At 37.6% G+C, this 15,627-nt stretch overlaps 1 protein-coding gene across 5 annotated transcripts in view; it reads right to left on the minus strand.

The window, feature by feature from the left end:
- Mapk10 (mitogen-activated protein kinase 10) overlaps positions 1-15,627 on the minus strand; it is a 308,006-nt gene that overhangs the window by 113,208 nt on the left and 179,171 nt on the right. For 4 of the 5 annotated variants that reach the window (XM_033759309.1, XM_010621655.2, XM_010621664.1 and 1 more), the window contains one exon: positions 11,689-11,858. In XM_033759309.1, the coding sequence (XP_033615200.1) occupies positions 11,689-11,858 (170 nt within the window). Of the gene's footprint in view, positions 1-11,688; positions 11,859-15,627 lie in introns of those variants that run through there. The other variant, XM_010621678.2, reaches the window with a different exon arrangement.

The following is a 15,627-nucleotide window of genomic DNA, read 5'->3' on the forward strand; positions in this document are numbered from 1 at the left end:
AGTCCATGGTCTCACAACATTGAGGAACAAAGTTGAGAACTAAAGGAAGAAGTTAGGGTTTTATTGGAAATAAAGGGAAGAAGAATAGCTCCTAGATGTCCAGCAGGGATCCTGAGGGAGTGGCTACTGAGGCCTTTTTATCAAGGGTAATTTATATAGTAAAGTCACAGTGTGGACACAATGTGGGTCAGACTACAATCAACCTATAGGAGTACAAGTACAGTCGCTTAGTTAACATTGGTCTAATGGAGAAACAAGTCATGTAGCAAAGGCATATGGGAAGATCAAAGAAATTCTTGGAAAGGGTGGGGAGTATGGGTCCAGAGGTTCTGGTGTTGACTGATTTACCTTACTTTAACAACTCTAACGCAGGGCCTATGTAGCCCCATCTGCGGGTAAAGTCACTGAGATCACACAGATTCACACCGACTACCCCTCAACATGTTGGCCAGCCACCCAATTCCAAACAAGGGGCAGACTTTGAAAATTATCAGCTTGAAACTCAAGCAAAGGCAAACTTCAAAAAAAAATTGGATAGTTATCATTGCTAACATTACAGAGAAGTAAAAATTAGTCAAGAGTGGGGCTTGAAAGGAAGCCAGTAGACACAGAGGCCATTGGTGGCCTTCTCTAAGTACTCTACTCCAGCAGGGAGCCATGTGAAATCAGCGCTGAAAGAATATATTGAGCCAGCACTTTCACACCAAGAAGTCCAACAAGAAGAGAGACACGAGCTGGGGATTTAGCTCAGTGCTTCCACCATCTGCCTTGCAAGCACAAGGACCTGAGTTCATGAGTTCGATCCCCGATACCAAAAAAAAAAAAAAAAAAAAAAAAAAAAAAAAAAAAAAAAAAGTAGTTTGGGGGTATACGCACTTGTTATAAATAACTTCTTTTTAATTGAGATTTTGCAAGATCTTTCACAGGCAGGGGAGAAAAACTTCAGTTGACTCAATACCACAAAGAATTCATAGGCCCCAAAGGGAAGTGGAGGCAGAGACACGGGGCGGGGGAAGGCAGCCCACAGGGCTCATCTGGAAGAACTCAGTGGGCAGGGAAGGCAACAGATGGCAAAGAACTAGGACAAGGAAGAGGAAATTGAGAGCTCACTCACCTGAGACCATCTGTTTTCTCTGGAAAGTAGGAGGTAAGGCCCTCCACAAAGACAGCGGCTGGTGAGAGGGAACTGAGACGGGCAGGGAAGTTGGAAAGGGCGACAACAGTCACCATGGGCAATGGGATAAGTAGCTGCGGAGGCACTGAAGCAAAACAGCTGCTAAGTGGGAGCAAGAGCCCAGCGAAGGATGCAGCTCATAAACCTGTAATGGGGAAAATCAGTGTGATGACATGAGCTCTTCAGCAGGGGGCTGAGAAAGCAGCCGGTTGGGCTTCTCTGGATGAAGGAGATTTGGAAAACATCTGTGGAGGACAAGGAGATGGGAGAAGTGTGCCTGACACTAGGAGAGTGACAGACTCAAGACAAAGGGGGACTGTGAAAGACTGAAGTCCATAAGGAAAAGGAGGGAAAGGACAGAAAAGGGTCTCTCCAGAGGAGGGGTAATGTTAATGTGAACCTATTTGGCTTCTAATATTCCTCTCTTCTTTGATTCTTTCCACCTTAGGCATCTTGAACCACGCCTGTGAATTTTTTAGCATACTAGGTCAATTAGATCTTCTATACACGAGTCATTTTCCAACCCACACTTCTGAGAGTTAAATTCAGTTTCTCTCATTGATCTCTTGAAATTTGAAGTTCATTCTTTCAGTATTAGCCACCAGCCCATGGAGTAGGAGCATGAGAATTAGAAAAGGTAGCGCCAGCCAGGCGCGGTGGTGCATGCCTGTAATCCCATCTCTTGGGAGGCTGAGACAGGAGGATCACTGTGAGTTTGAGACCAGCCTGGGCTACATAGTGAGTTCCAGGTCAGTCTCAACTACATAGTGAGACCTGGTCTTAACCCCCCCACCAAAAAAAGGAAAGAAAGAAAAGGCAGCTCCCCTGCGTGAAGGTGGCCATGCTCCAGCACCCTTGCTGACAGGTGCGGGTTGGCTGCAATTCACCCCCACAATATCACTTGTCTCCATAGCAACTAGAGTCTGTTGTCCTGGATGAACCCAAAGAAAATGTTTTAAAAATATATTTGGCATTGTTTCTCCCTGAATCGCGGTGAACATGTTGATTTTATAAATGGATATACTGGACTCTTCTGTGAAAACATTTTAATCATAAAAAATAAAGAATACCAACAAAGAAGAGCCCAGCTACGAGAACCCTAAGATACATGTCTTCAACTAAAAGAAACTTCACGTCAAATAAAGTGGCCAAATTTTCTCTTTTATGGTAATTTAGAATTTCTCATGGCGCCTAGAAGCTTAAAATGTGATAGTTTAATGCTGGATTCATAACTTTTGACAGGTAAAGTACAAATTGCTTGACAGGGTCAAATATTTTAAATAAATTTAAATCTCATTGCAGGCGAGCATATAAAGCTGGGAGTAGAGAGCAGACAAGAGGGATGATAGGACTGTCGCTCCATCTTCAAAGGCAACAGATATCTTCCTTTGTCCTCAGCTCCCACATTCAAATCTGAGATGAGCAAGTTCAGACAATAAACAGAATGTGATGCTGGAATGGGCCAGAGGCGTGACTTGTACCTTCCCTCTGAGCTTTAGACAAAGATCTTTAAACATTGGTATCTTTATTTGAAATATTTATAACACGTACATGCTTTCTTCTTAAAAAAAAATAACTACCTTATCTACAAATGGAATAGACAGGTCTCTTAGAGTAGTAAATGAGAATGATTCCCGAAATCTAAGGAATAGAATTTACCATTTGGGATTTAATATAATTTAATTGATGAAATGGCTTCCTTTCTGTTAGGAATTTTCCTTTTTGCAAGATATACTGGATAGTGTGGAACGAAGCCTTTACTTAGCTACTTGGGACTACAGGTTATCTTTTAATATAACCACAGATACACTTAAATCCTAACAACTAGTTAGGATTCATGCATCAGACAAAATAGTATAGGTATCATCACAAACTGTTCTTGTTTTGGAAATGAAAAAAATCGATTGATGTCCTAGAAGACAGGTCTTAGAAGAAAGAAGGGTCAGCGTCACTTAACAATTTCCTCCTTGGGACTAGGATAAGAACCAAAACATAAACAATGTGCTTACAAATTATTTCTCCAGAAAGAGACATTTGTATTTATACCAAAAAAAAGATTGATAAGGAGGCCAGCTGTTTATAATAGAGTACTTATGGAAATTTAAATGACAATTTTTAACCTCTTCCAAGAAAAAAGTTTTTAGGCTACAAATTCTTCTGTCAGTGCTCACTAGAGAGATGTAAATTAATTACAAATTAACTGATGAATGACAGAATGCAGAATAAATGACAATAATATAATCCAAAGCCAAATATAAATTTCAAGATTATGTACCACCAACCCCTTCAGTACCAGTTATCACATCAGCAATTATACGTTTACAAATATGGGCTTATCTTGTGGTTAATGTGCAGAAATATGGGTAGTATATATATGTGTAATTATTTTCCTTTTAGCATCAAACTTCTACCACTAATTTTCAAAGTACTACATTTTCTCCGTGAAGAAAAAAAATGGTATTTACAAATCTGACTCATCAGTTACAGAGTCTGATAAGTAAATACGTGAAGCCAGTACTATTCAAAAGGCCAAAGAGAGGAGCAAAGGCGGAAAAGACAGTGTCCGACTCTGTCCACATTCCATGGAGCCAACTCCTCCTCAAGCCTCTTGCGAGTATAAAGACAGTGTCCGAAGCTCAATGCTCGTGATCTCAAGAAGGTAGTGATTAAGGATCGATATTGTAAAATAGGTGGGATATCACAGAGATGCAGAATGTGCTGATGCTCCAGATGTGGGTGGGAGGATAATCGTTTCCACTGGTCGAGGGTTAAATGGAAATGTGTAATTAACGTTTCATAATTTATGATGAAAGGCTCATTAGAAACTCTAAGAAATATGCCACAGGAGCTTGAGTGATGTTTCCAGAAACAAAACAGAATCACTCAGGGTCCAATGATCAAGTTGCTTTTGAACTATTCAGGAAGTCTGATGTTTGGGAAAATCCGCTGGATCATTTTCCTCTCTATTCTTATCAGCTTCACAACCATGAAATCTACCCTTCCGAATTCCGTGCTTAAAGGTGACTAGCTCGATCTGTGTAGTCACGCTGTGAATTTTAAAATTAATGTTTCAAACAAATATAGATAGATAGACAGGCAGGGAGGCAGGGAGGCAGACAGAATAAATATTACTTAACAGAAGCCAAGTTGAAAGATATGGACAAATAATCCAAGTGCTACTTTGCCAGGCTCATTAGCAGAGCAATAATAGAGTAGTCATTTTATTAAATTCCACGTTTACAATCTGAGGGTTACACACCAGTTGATCTTGCTCAATTTCCCTTGGTTAGAAAAGTGTAATCTAATACTACCCTCTTCGAATCTACTAAAAGTCATGACAATGTTAGATTTAGTAGGCAATTTTAGATGTTGAGTTTATTTTTTTACTTTCTAGGGTCTTATTTTATAGATGAGTAAACCAAGAGTATACAATAATGAAAGTTAGGTGATGAAATACAATGGAAAGCTCAATATTCATTGGCTATAAGTGTATTTGTAACTATAATAACTGAAGAGAGTAATAGAAATTTACAGTACCTTTGATTATGTAATAGTTAAAGGAGAAAAGAATTACTGAATTCTGAGAACTTTATAATTTCCATGCTAATCTACAGCAGTAAGAACTATATATTGAGTATCATTCTATCATGCACCCTAACATGAACAAGTTTCGATCTCTTTTCTTCGGATATATATATTGTCAGATGTTCTCTAACCTTTCTCAGCCTCTTCGTAAGTATGAGTAATTAGTTTAAGGTTGATTAGATCTGAGTGTAAACAGAGCACCTCAAATTCATCTTCAAGGTGGGAAAAGTTGCTGAAAGTATCTGTGATTCAGCAGAGTCTTTATTTCCTTAATATAATGGCCATATTAAAAGGGAGGGCTTTCGATAAATCATGTTTTTCAAAGCACATAGAGGCTATTATTATTTGACGATTATTCCATGGGCAGTGACTGCTCTGCTAATGACTTGACTTGGCAATATTACAGAAGATTTTTAAGCATTTGGGCAAACTCAGAGATTTTCTGGTTTGAACAAGTACTCTATATGACCCATAATAATTCCACCTATTAGTACTGCATGGAGCTGTATACACAGAAGTGGAAAGGCAATGGTACAGACTGTGCTCCACAATGAAAACCTTAAACAAAACACACTGCCAAAGTACCTTTCCTTTCCATGTGCTTAGGAAAAGAGTAGTTGGAAAGCAGATACTGACATCGCATTCTCAACAGCCTTAAAGAGACTCAATACGGAAGGATATGATAACTACACATGTTTAGTACATATGTACAAATATAATACAGACACATATCAGACTCGAGCAACTGAAGAACTCAATAAATGCAGTAAAAAGTTTCATGTATTATATTATTACTTACTGAATGTTGTCTAGCCCTCTCATACTTCAGTATAGATCACACACATATTTCTTTGAAAAACCACGTGTACAAGAATTCTAAAATTCTTTCAGTCTATGTAAACCTTAGCTGGACTACACTAACACATTTCTAACCAGATCATTATAGCCACTAACGTCCACCTATCAAAGGAAGGTGATGAGATAAGCCACAAGCCCTCTTCCAAATATGAATATAGGAACACTTCAGGTCCTGGTGAGCTTCAGGCCCTGCAATGGAAATCTTAGACTGCTTGTGTACATAGGGTATCATCATTATAGGCCACTAATTGGAGGACATTCACCAGGAATACCTTTTCAAATTTTTTTCTACAAAACAAAATAAAGCTGAGTGGTATGATGAAAAAATTGTGGTATGATTTAAAAATATGCTAAATGTTTAAGTTTAGAGATGTTATTACAGTAAAACATATATTGCTATTAAATTCCCTCAAAAAAATCCCCTTCACTTTGAGCACACTTAAGTCATCATTCCTGCCACTTTCTGAAGAGGTTCTCAAAGTCCTCCCTTGTGAGTGTCCTTAGCTGTGCTACAGTGACTGCCATAATGCTCTGAATCCATGGAAAGCATCTACCTTTTCATTTTGACTATGGGGAAGAGCCAGAAGTCACACAGGGCCAGATCCAATGGATAAGGTGGAAGAGAATGCACTATAATGTTTCTACGAGTCTGCTTTTCCATTTAATGAAATTCAGCAGCAGCATTACTGCCTCTGTATCTTTAGCTCTATCTCACGTAAGGACATTTGTGAAAGAAGATTTTCATAACTGCTTCAGAAAGTGGCAAGAATGATGGAATAAGTGTGTTCAAAGCTAGGGGAAGTCTTTTGAGAGGGATTAATGGTGATTTATATTTTACTCTAATACTTTTTTAAACATTTAAACATTCACCATGTTTTTGATCATACTTTATCTTAAAATATTGTACATATTTAAAGAATACATATGTGTGTCCAATTAAAGCAAATTAATGTGGATTATGAAATATATATATATATATGATAATCACATATTGGTTATATATACATTATATATTCATATCTTTCAAATATATGAATATATTTTCTATTTAAATTAAACTAAGCTAGCCCACTGGATTATTTCCAAAGCATTTTGCAACGATAGTTGTTTCAGTTGATTAAATGTCATCCTATGGGTTGGGGATTTAGCTCAGTGGTTCTGCCACCTGCCTCGCAAGCACAAGGTCCTGAGTTTGATCCCCAGCACCCCCACAAAAAAAGTTATCCTATAATTGTAATTGAGATTTCTGAAAAATTTAGTCAACATAACCCATACTATCTGACTTCTAAATATTTCATTTTCAAGGCACAGATTTTTTATGAGAAACACTGTAACTCTATACTTTTAGCTGTATTAAGCTTACATCTTTGTTATAAAGATCCGGCTTACATTGACTGGGGCCACTTTCAAGCCGACCATGTGTAACACCCCTGAGAAGGAAGGAACGCTTCTACTTTCCTCCATCTAAATCTGTAAAATCAGCCCTCAGTGGTCACAGGGCACACCAACCTTGGCCAAACAGCTAAAGTTGGTTGTTCGGATTTGCCGTCACGGCAGCTGTCAGCTTGGATCGTCTTTGAAGAAAGAAGTGAGAAAATAGAAGATGCTCCTTGGCAAGCAGCAGCAGAACGGGAGTGAGAGAAGACAATGACATTTCTGTGTGTCCATTTATCCCTGTGCTTGTTTTTGTTCTGAGGCTGACAGTAAAAAAGCAACACGATGAGGGACCCTCTTGTGGATAAGTGGAAAAGTGTTCTAAAATGATTTGTTCAACTGGCTCCTGAGCACCGCTGTTAAAACCTCATTTTACAGATTACAATGACCTCTGAAGCTATAGAGGACTCCTTAGCTGACACAGCCAAGCAGAATAATTTTCACTGTTTCTGCTTCAACGGGCACTCTTTTTTGTTTTACCTTAGATGTAGAATAAAATTTTTCATTTATTCCAAAAGATTTCATATGAGCTTTGCTTAACGATTTTCAATAATGACATTTTGGCCCTATCATTTCATAGTAAACAAACAAAAAATAGTGATAGTCAATTTCTTTTGAAGATCTTTTAGTGTTGCCTCTTCCTCTCCGTGTTAAATAAACAATTGAAGAGGGAACAAAAATTGCAAAAACCCAGTCACTGGTACAAGGTAATATGACTCCATTTCAAACAGGTTAGGGAGTCTTGTGACTCTGAAGGAAGTACCAGCATGTCAACATTTTTATGTGAAAAGCAGAGTTGCTCTTGCAAACACATGCACCAATTCATGATGACATGTGCAAATTGAAATTTTTGATAAAGCCTCTTTTGGAATTGGGGCCTCCATATTTTATTCCTAGCACAAAAAAAAAATTTTTAAGTAAAATAAATAAATGATCTGTTGCAGTTTGCCTGAGACCCCAGTCTTAGAATTAGTTCAAGAGACTGCACTCATTTCCAGTTTCCAACTTCCACTAGTCACTACATTAAGATACTGTGTCAATCTGACAGTCGTTGAGAACATGGGAAAGGTGAGTGGATCTCAGGGGCGTGTCTGGGACCGGATGTGTGTTTGGCGTGAAAAAGGCAGATAATCTCACTGTTGACAAAGGCAACAGAGCAGAAGTGGAATAAAAGGTGGTTGTTGGGGTAAAGTACTGCAAGAATAAAGCTGCAAGACAGAACAGTGCACTGCAAGTCCAAGTTACGAGTAAATAGCGATATCTCAAAGCTAAGGTTGAGGAAACAGAAAAGAAGGGACAACCACAGTGGTGTCAGGAAGACTGTGTTCTACCTACAATGTCTACACACTCAGCAGGGTGGTCATTAAAATCCAACTCTGCCCCTTCGTCTTGCTCTTTGCTAGCTGAATATGACTTTATTTCCCTCAGCTAAAGACAAAACTATGAATAATTTCAGGAAACTCCAAGGCTAACATTTGGAAAGTCAGATTTTCTTGACTGATTTGCTGATAACTTTGTTCTAAAATGGGATTTAAAACACTATTCAGAGACATTTTAAGTGACTTCTACTTCGGTTACTATACCCAAGATTAAGGATGATTTCCATACCACGAAACGGAGAGATAGAGGCCCAAAATGTCCTACAAAACACATTATAAAATTCTCAGCATAAAATGTCCAAATGTTTCTGTTAACAATCTTAAGAATAATGCTGCTTTGGATCTATTTTTGAGTCATTAAAGGTCTATCAGTTTCCTTCTACTCAGGCTTCACTTTCTGTGGCAGCTGTACTGAAAGGAAAATGAAACACACCTGAACTGAGTCTTCTTCAAAACATCCTCATGCTAAGTATTTGTAAATGGGGAGGGGAGGAGGGGAGGAGGGGAGGGAGGGCAGGGCCAAGGGGATAAAATGAGAACCAAGACCTGTCATGTAAAGATACAAGATCCCAATAATGACTGTAACTGTACCGTATACCTAAAATGTACCAATAAACTCAATAAAAAAATCCTCATGTTAATATTCTAAAATACTTCAAATTAATATAAAAAATCAGAAACCCTTTGTTTTTCCCTTTTCTGGTAAATACAGGAGATTTACAGCAATCATTTTGTTAGAAACTTTACTATATTATGTATCTTAGTATCACTAATACTTTACCACACACTTAACTGCCTGAACAACACGAGTTTATGTCCTATAGCCCTGCAGGTCATAACATGGGTTTCACTAGGCTAACACAAGATGTTGGCAAAATTAAGGACCTTAGTTTTGTTCCTATCTGAAGGTGGCAGGGATGAATGTTACCTTTCATTCTCGTTGTGGGCAGATTTCAGTTCCTTGCCATTGTAGGACTCAGTTCTCCACTGTCTTGCCCTCCGCTGACAGCCAACCTCAGCTTCTATAAGTTGGCCACACCCCTTGGTTCACGGCCCCACTCCCTCCATCTTTAAAGCTAGTGACAAAGTGAGTCTCTCTCATGTTTCAAATGTCATCTCCGTCAGCTCCTGTTGTGTCTCCCCGGCCCAGTCTCTCTCCCCTCCTTTCCCACTTCTAAGAAGTCATAAGATTGTACTGCTGCCACCTGGATATTCCAGGACAACCTCCATATTGTAAGATCCTCAGTCACTTCTGCAAAATCCTTTCAGCTCACCGTGTAACATATTTAAGGATTCTGGGGATTAGGACCTAAGCATCTTTGAGGAAACCATTATTCTGCCTTCCACACCATGAAAAATATTTTGTACCACTAGAACCATAAAAATAAATAAGCACTGAAACAAAAATTGCTTGTTTACCTATTTCAACTTCTTCCAAATGCAAAGTTTGGTTCATTATGAAAATGGTCTATTTCTCAAATTGCAAAAATAACCACTGCTAGACATTAGAGAGATATAAATTTACTAGATAAATTCCCAAAAAAGCCTGAGTATACTTAGTGAATGCAGCTTAAATCCTAGTGTTTTGATTCAGTAAGTGCATGAGAGGGCCATTCTCCAGTCTCCTGGAGAAGCTATGACACTGAACCTAAACCACCGGTCAAAATGAAGTGAATTCATTTCTTACGTAGTTTCAGTAAGTATAGACTGATGCCTTGAAAAATAATGAGAACAGTCCATCGCTATCCCTAAAATAACTTGGCCAATATTTGGAACAAGTAAAAATGAAATAGAAAATAAAAAGTATTTTAAAGTGTTAATTTCTTTTTCAAAAGTTTTTGTTTTTAAATACAAATAATAATTAATATAGCAACAATTTATATAACAAATAAATAATTACATAAATATCCTTTATAAAAGTAAACATCAAAATATAAATATTTAAGGTGCATGGCCTAAAATTTTACTTATTTGTTTTTCCACATTGAGTTTACTGGTACATTTTAGGTATACAGTACAATTACATTCACCATTGGGTTCTTCTACCTTTACATGACAGGTCTTGGTTCTCATTTTTTCCCCTTGGTCCTGCCCTCCCTTCACCCCTTACTCCCTTCCCTATTTACAAATGCATTATTTCCATTTTTTCATTTTCTCCTATTTTTTTCTTTTCCCTTATTACCATTTCCCTACCCTTCCCACTTCCCCTACACCTTTAGCCTTTTTCGTCCTATTACATACTGTCAATTATACCATTAGGATCTTATTTACAATTATAGTTTTTCACACCAGAGAAACTATTCGGTATTTACACATGTGTGACTTATTTATTTCACTTAAGAGTATAGCCTCAATATGCATCCATTTTCCTATGGATGACTCCAATTTCTCATTCTTTATGGCTGAGAAGTATTCCATTTTATAGAAAAACCACATGGATATGAGTCATCCAAAAGACTGAAAATTATCATGCTGACAAGTTCATACTAAATATATTTGACATTACATATTGAAACTGTCTAAAAGAAATGTTTATTAATCAACCAGATGTCATTACTTTTGCAAGAGTCAGATCTAGATTTGTTATGATTTCAGTTGGCCACCCAAAAATTTCATAACAGAATAGTTTACAAAGGAGCCCAGATGCTTCGTATTTGGAAAAAATTAGAAAAATGTTTTTTAAATGCAACCCTTTTCTACATTGTTAAATTTAAGCATTGAAGTTTAAAACCCACCCGAACATGAAAATATCATTTATCTCTCTTAAGTGGGTAGGGAGATTTATTTGCTGTTACATTTATGACGTGTTATTTTTAATGCATAGCTCTTCATTTCTTGCTATGAAACATGCAAATAAAATTTTCCTAAATATGTTAGCAACAGTTTAGGAACCTCTGGCTCTCTTGATTTTTTTTTTCACGGTCCTTGTGTAATGAATCTTTTGTGCTGCTGACCAGAAAAACACATCACAAGCTACATTGTAAATATTGTTAGAAAATGCATAATAAATAAGAAACAATGCTCAGGCAACCACTTTCTGGTCCCCCTTCCATCTCTCTTAGACACAAGCTTTCTTTCTCAATACATTTTTCCTACTCTTAAAAAAAGTGCTCATAACTCTATTTTCTCCCGAGTAGAATGTTCTTTTCCTGCCAATTTGTTTATTTACCTGTTTATTCACGTTTCGTCGGTGTTTGGGTCTGGTGTATGTACACAGCGTGTTCCCTTTACAAGCAAAACTGAATCAGTGTCACTTACCACACGATCCCCTGAGCCCCAGAACCAATAGGCTTTAGATTCTGGTAGCGCTTGAGAACCGTGAAGGTCGAGTCTCCCACTTCCACACTGTAGAACTGGTTGTCCACTTTGCTTTTGCTCATGTTGTAATGTTTGGCAATATATGACACATCCACTTGTTTGTCGAATCCCTGGCCAAAAGAACAACAAAACCATGAGAAAAGTGAGCTGGTAGAATGCAAATAGAGGCAGAGACGTCTGCTCTTTTAATGCTCTAATTTGTAGCCATCTAGAATATAGTTCAGGGAGCTCTCAGAGGAAGTAAGTAATGTGTGCTGGCTCGTGCAAGATCACCTAGAATAAAAGAGCTTAAAAATACAAAGTTTTTAAAATATTAAAACTATTTAAAATTTAATAAATTATTTAGATCTGATTCACTTAATCTATCACTTAATCTTTTCTGAAGGCTTTCTTTGAAACCATTCATTTATGAGTCAAACATACACTGAACATGTACTGGTCTCAAGAACCATACTAAATACTGGAGGATTCAAGTAACTAAGATAGAGATGATCACTTACTATCCATTATGATCGATAAACAAGGAAGGATAAAAAATTCTATCTACCACCCTTTCTTCAAAAAAACTAATGCACAAACTAACGTGGAATTTGAATTATTCTAGTTCAGCAGATTTGAATTAAATAGTGTTGGTTTCATTTGTCTTCATTAATACCAAAATTATACCTCATCAAGTCTTGAAATACTGTACTTCAAATTCACATTATTCTAAAATACTACTTTATTTTGAAATCTTATATTTTAAATATTTGGATGGTTACATTTTCTGTTTATCTGTAAGAGAAGTTCATCTGTCAAGCACAGTAGCTGAGAAACTCATTCCTGGACTTTTGAACCATTACACATGCTTAAAGTAAAGAGCCATTCGGTATGATTATTATTTATCCATAAATACTCTTCTATTATATATTATGACACAAATATTAGGGATTCTATAACCAGACAAACCCTCAAAGATTACCAACTAGCCCTTCCTTGTACCTCACACTTTCTTGTGACTCCCTAATAGTTACCAGTTCTTGCCAATTGGTTTGGATTTTAAACAAGCCCACATTTTCTGCGCCTTCCTCTACAATATTAGCCTTGAAGAAATGAATAGTCTAAGCTGGTAGTTCCCAACAGAAGTGGCATTAGCACACTGGGGAAATTTGGAAGGTTTGTAGCATGCTTGGGAACATGACAATGCTGAAAAGTATGATCTGCATTTATTTGGCTTGTCTACCAAGGCACAATGTCCCACAATGAATGGGACATCCCACACAATGGATATGTTCCCACATACCTCCAACTTTGGAATGTCCCTACTAAAGTTTTAATTAGTGAAAATCTACCTATGATGTTTTGAACCCAGAATCCAAAGAATTTCATATGATTTTTAACTTATACTAACTTTTGTGAAAATCTAATTCTCACATAATTTGAAAGATTTTTAACCTCTTTCAGATCTGAACCTCTGGCTTGATCATAAAGCCATTTTCCTTTGAAAGTTTAGTCATTTTATTACTAAGTTAAAAATTAAAAGAAAAGTATCATCTAATTTCTGCTTGGATGACCTTGGAAATGGACTGTGACAATATCCATAATATAAATGAAGAGAATCCCACGGGGACCATTTGGACACAACTGACAAAATCTACAAATCCCAGCAAGAGAACCCTGAAACCCCCAAACAGGTAGCAAGACAGGTCTGAGAGTAGATACGCACAAGTGTTACTGGTCTACAGTTGGATCAGATATGGCTGCCACATTCACTACAAATGCTTTCAGGTCTCAAAGAATAAATTAGATGATAAAGGGACCTACATGGTTCAGACAGGAAGCTGAAAGTTTAGGTAATTTGCATGCCAAGATAAGGGACCTGAAATCTGGAAGGCAGACTGTAAAACACAGAAGTCAGTCAATACTGTTAAAAATCAGAACGTTGAAAATTATTCAAGGACACAAAAGGGTTAGAATTCCAACAATGGGTTTGGACAACAGCAGAAAAAGGAACATTAGTACAATCCTTGATTTCAACCCTGGTACCAGGGGCTGCTCTCCACACCGTGGTCCATTTCTATTCTAGACTTATTGGCATGTAAAGCGGCCGTATGAGAGTTCTGACCTTTCTCCTAAGAAAGGATACTAAACATCCAACTGGAGTGACACTATGAAATGCTTCTCCCTGCCAAGGTTAACCTGGGATGACTGAAGCACCCAAGTTGCCGTTTGCCCTGTTCTGGTTCTTCTTTACAACCTGTAGTAGTCTCACCACCCACATAATCCTGAGCACACATGGGACTCATAAATTTAAGTAAGCCCTTTCCTCCACTTATTGGCTTCGCTGGTGCAGAGCGGCTCTCCTGAATGCAATGTCTGGGTATTCATCATATTTAATGGCCTTTATGTTGCTGACTCCTGACTTGATGCTGTATTTCAGCACCACCAAAGACTTGGTATGGCTTTTGGCTTGGGCTTTTGTAGTTATACTTGTAGTCTTCATATTGCATTTGAACCAAATTGCTGGCTTTCCTCTTATAACATTAAAAGATACCAAGGGAGATGAATCCTTGCCATTTAAGCCTGCCATTTCTTTTTCAGGCATACCCTAAGAGTTACTCTATTTAACACGCAAAGCTGTTTAACCCAATAAACCCTAATGATATACATATTACATACTAGATAATTGGTTTGGCACTGGAGATATAAAAAAGACAAGATAAAGTCCCAGCCTGGATTGGAGAATTAAGTAGCTAAAACACAGATGATATTCTCTATAGTACAATGAAGCAAAGGTACAGCAAACAAACAGAAAGTTAGCAATTAACTACTTATATTCATCTATTATCATTAATTCATTCAACTAATATATGCCAAGTTACCAGTATAAAACTGATAATATTGAAGGAGAGATTTGGCTTGTGTTTGCTCAGACTAACAGTATCCCTGGGGTATCCTCTTTTCTCATTGGTTATTAGATGTGAGTATGCATCTGGACTGCCTGGGGAGCTTAATAAAATACAAATCCTGGGCAAGCACAACCTGGAGATCTGGATTCAAGCATCAGTAGAGGTCCTGAGACTCTACAGGTCACTAGGAAGTCCAGCTGATTTGACCATCTATCTGCCACTGAGAAAGACTACATTAGAACAGTCATTCTCCAAGTGAGTTCCCGAAACATCAATCACAGCATCTCTGGAATTTTGCAGAAACATAAATACTCACCTTTATCCCACAACTATTGAGTCAGGAAGTTGGGATAGAATCCAGCAATCTAGGTTTTAACCAGCCCTCTAAGGGGGCTTCTTTATACATAGTTTGGGATTAAACTGTGGATAAAACCTAGACGTTAGAGAATGCTTTGAATGTATTGCAGATAATTGGTAAAGTCTAGTTTAATTATTCAAGCAGTAAGAGATGGAAATAGTAGCATTGGCAATTTTTTGGATGGATGTCTCAATTCAAAATTCAATGGCAAGTACACTATGTTAACAGCTTCCCTTAGATCCCATCTGTGCCCCAACCTCACCGATCCAAATAAAGATTTGAAAAGTTCAGAGTACATTTAATACCATGTACTTTATTCTTTGGCTTCCATGCAGTCTTCCTTGTCGTGACTATACAGCTCACATAAAAACTTTATATAATGTGTCCACAAATACAAGCCATGAACAACACAATGGAAAAATATTATCCAGGCTGAAAATAACATCTCCCTGCTTACGTTTTTGTATTTACTGGGTTCAGGTGATAGGACAAGATTCTGAATGTTTAATATGGATTAGAACCATCAAGAGTGAGGGGGGTTACAACAGATTTCTGAGCCTCACTGTAGAGTCCATGATTCACTGGGATTAGAATAATGGTCTATAATTTGTATTTCTAACAAGGGTCACACGT

This window comes from Fukomys damarensis, unplaced genomic scaffold (genome assembly GCF_012274545.1).
Source record: "Fukomys damarensis isolate Sample0158 unplaced genomic scaffold, DMR_v1.0_HiC HiC_scaffold_37, whole genome shotgun sequence".
NCBI lineage: Eukaryota > Metazoa > Chordata > Mammalia > Rodentia > Bathyergidae > Fukomys > Fukomys damarensis.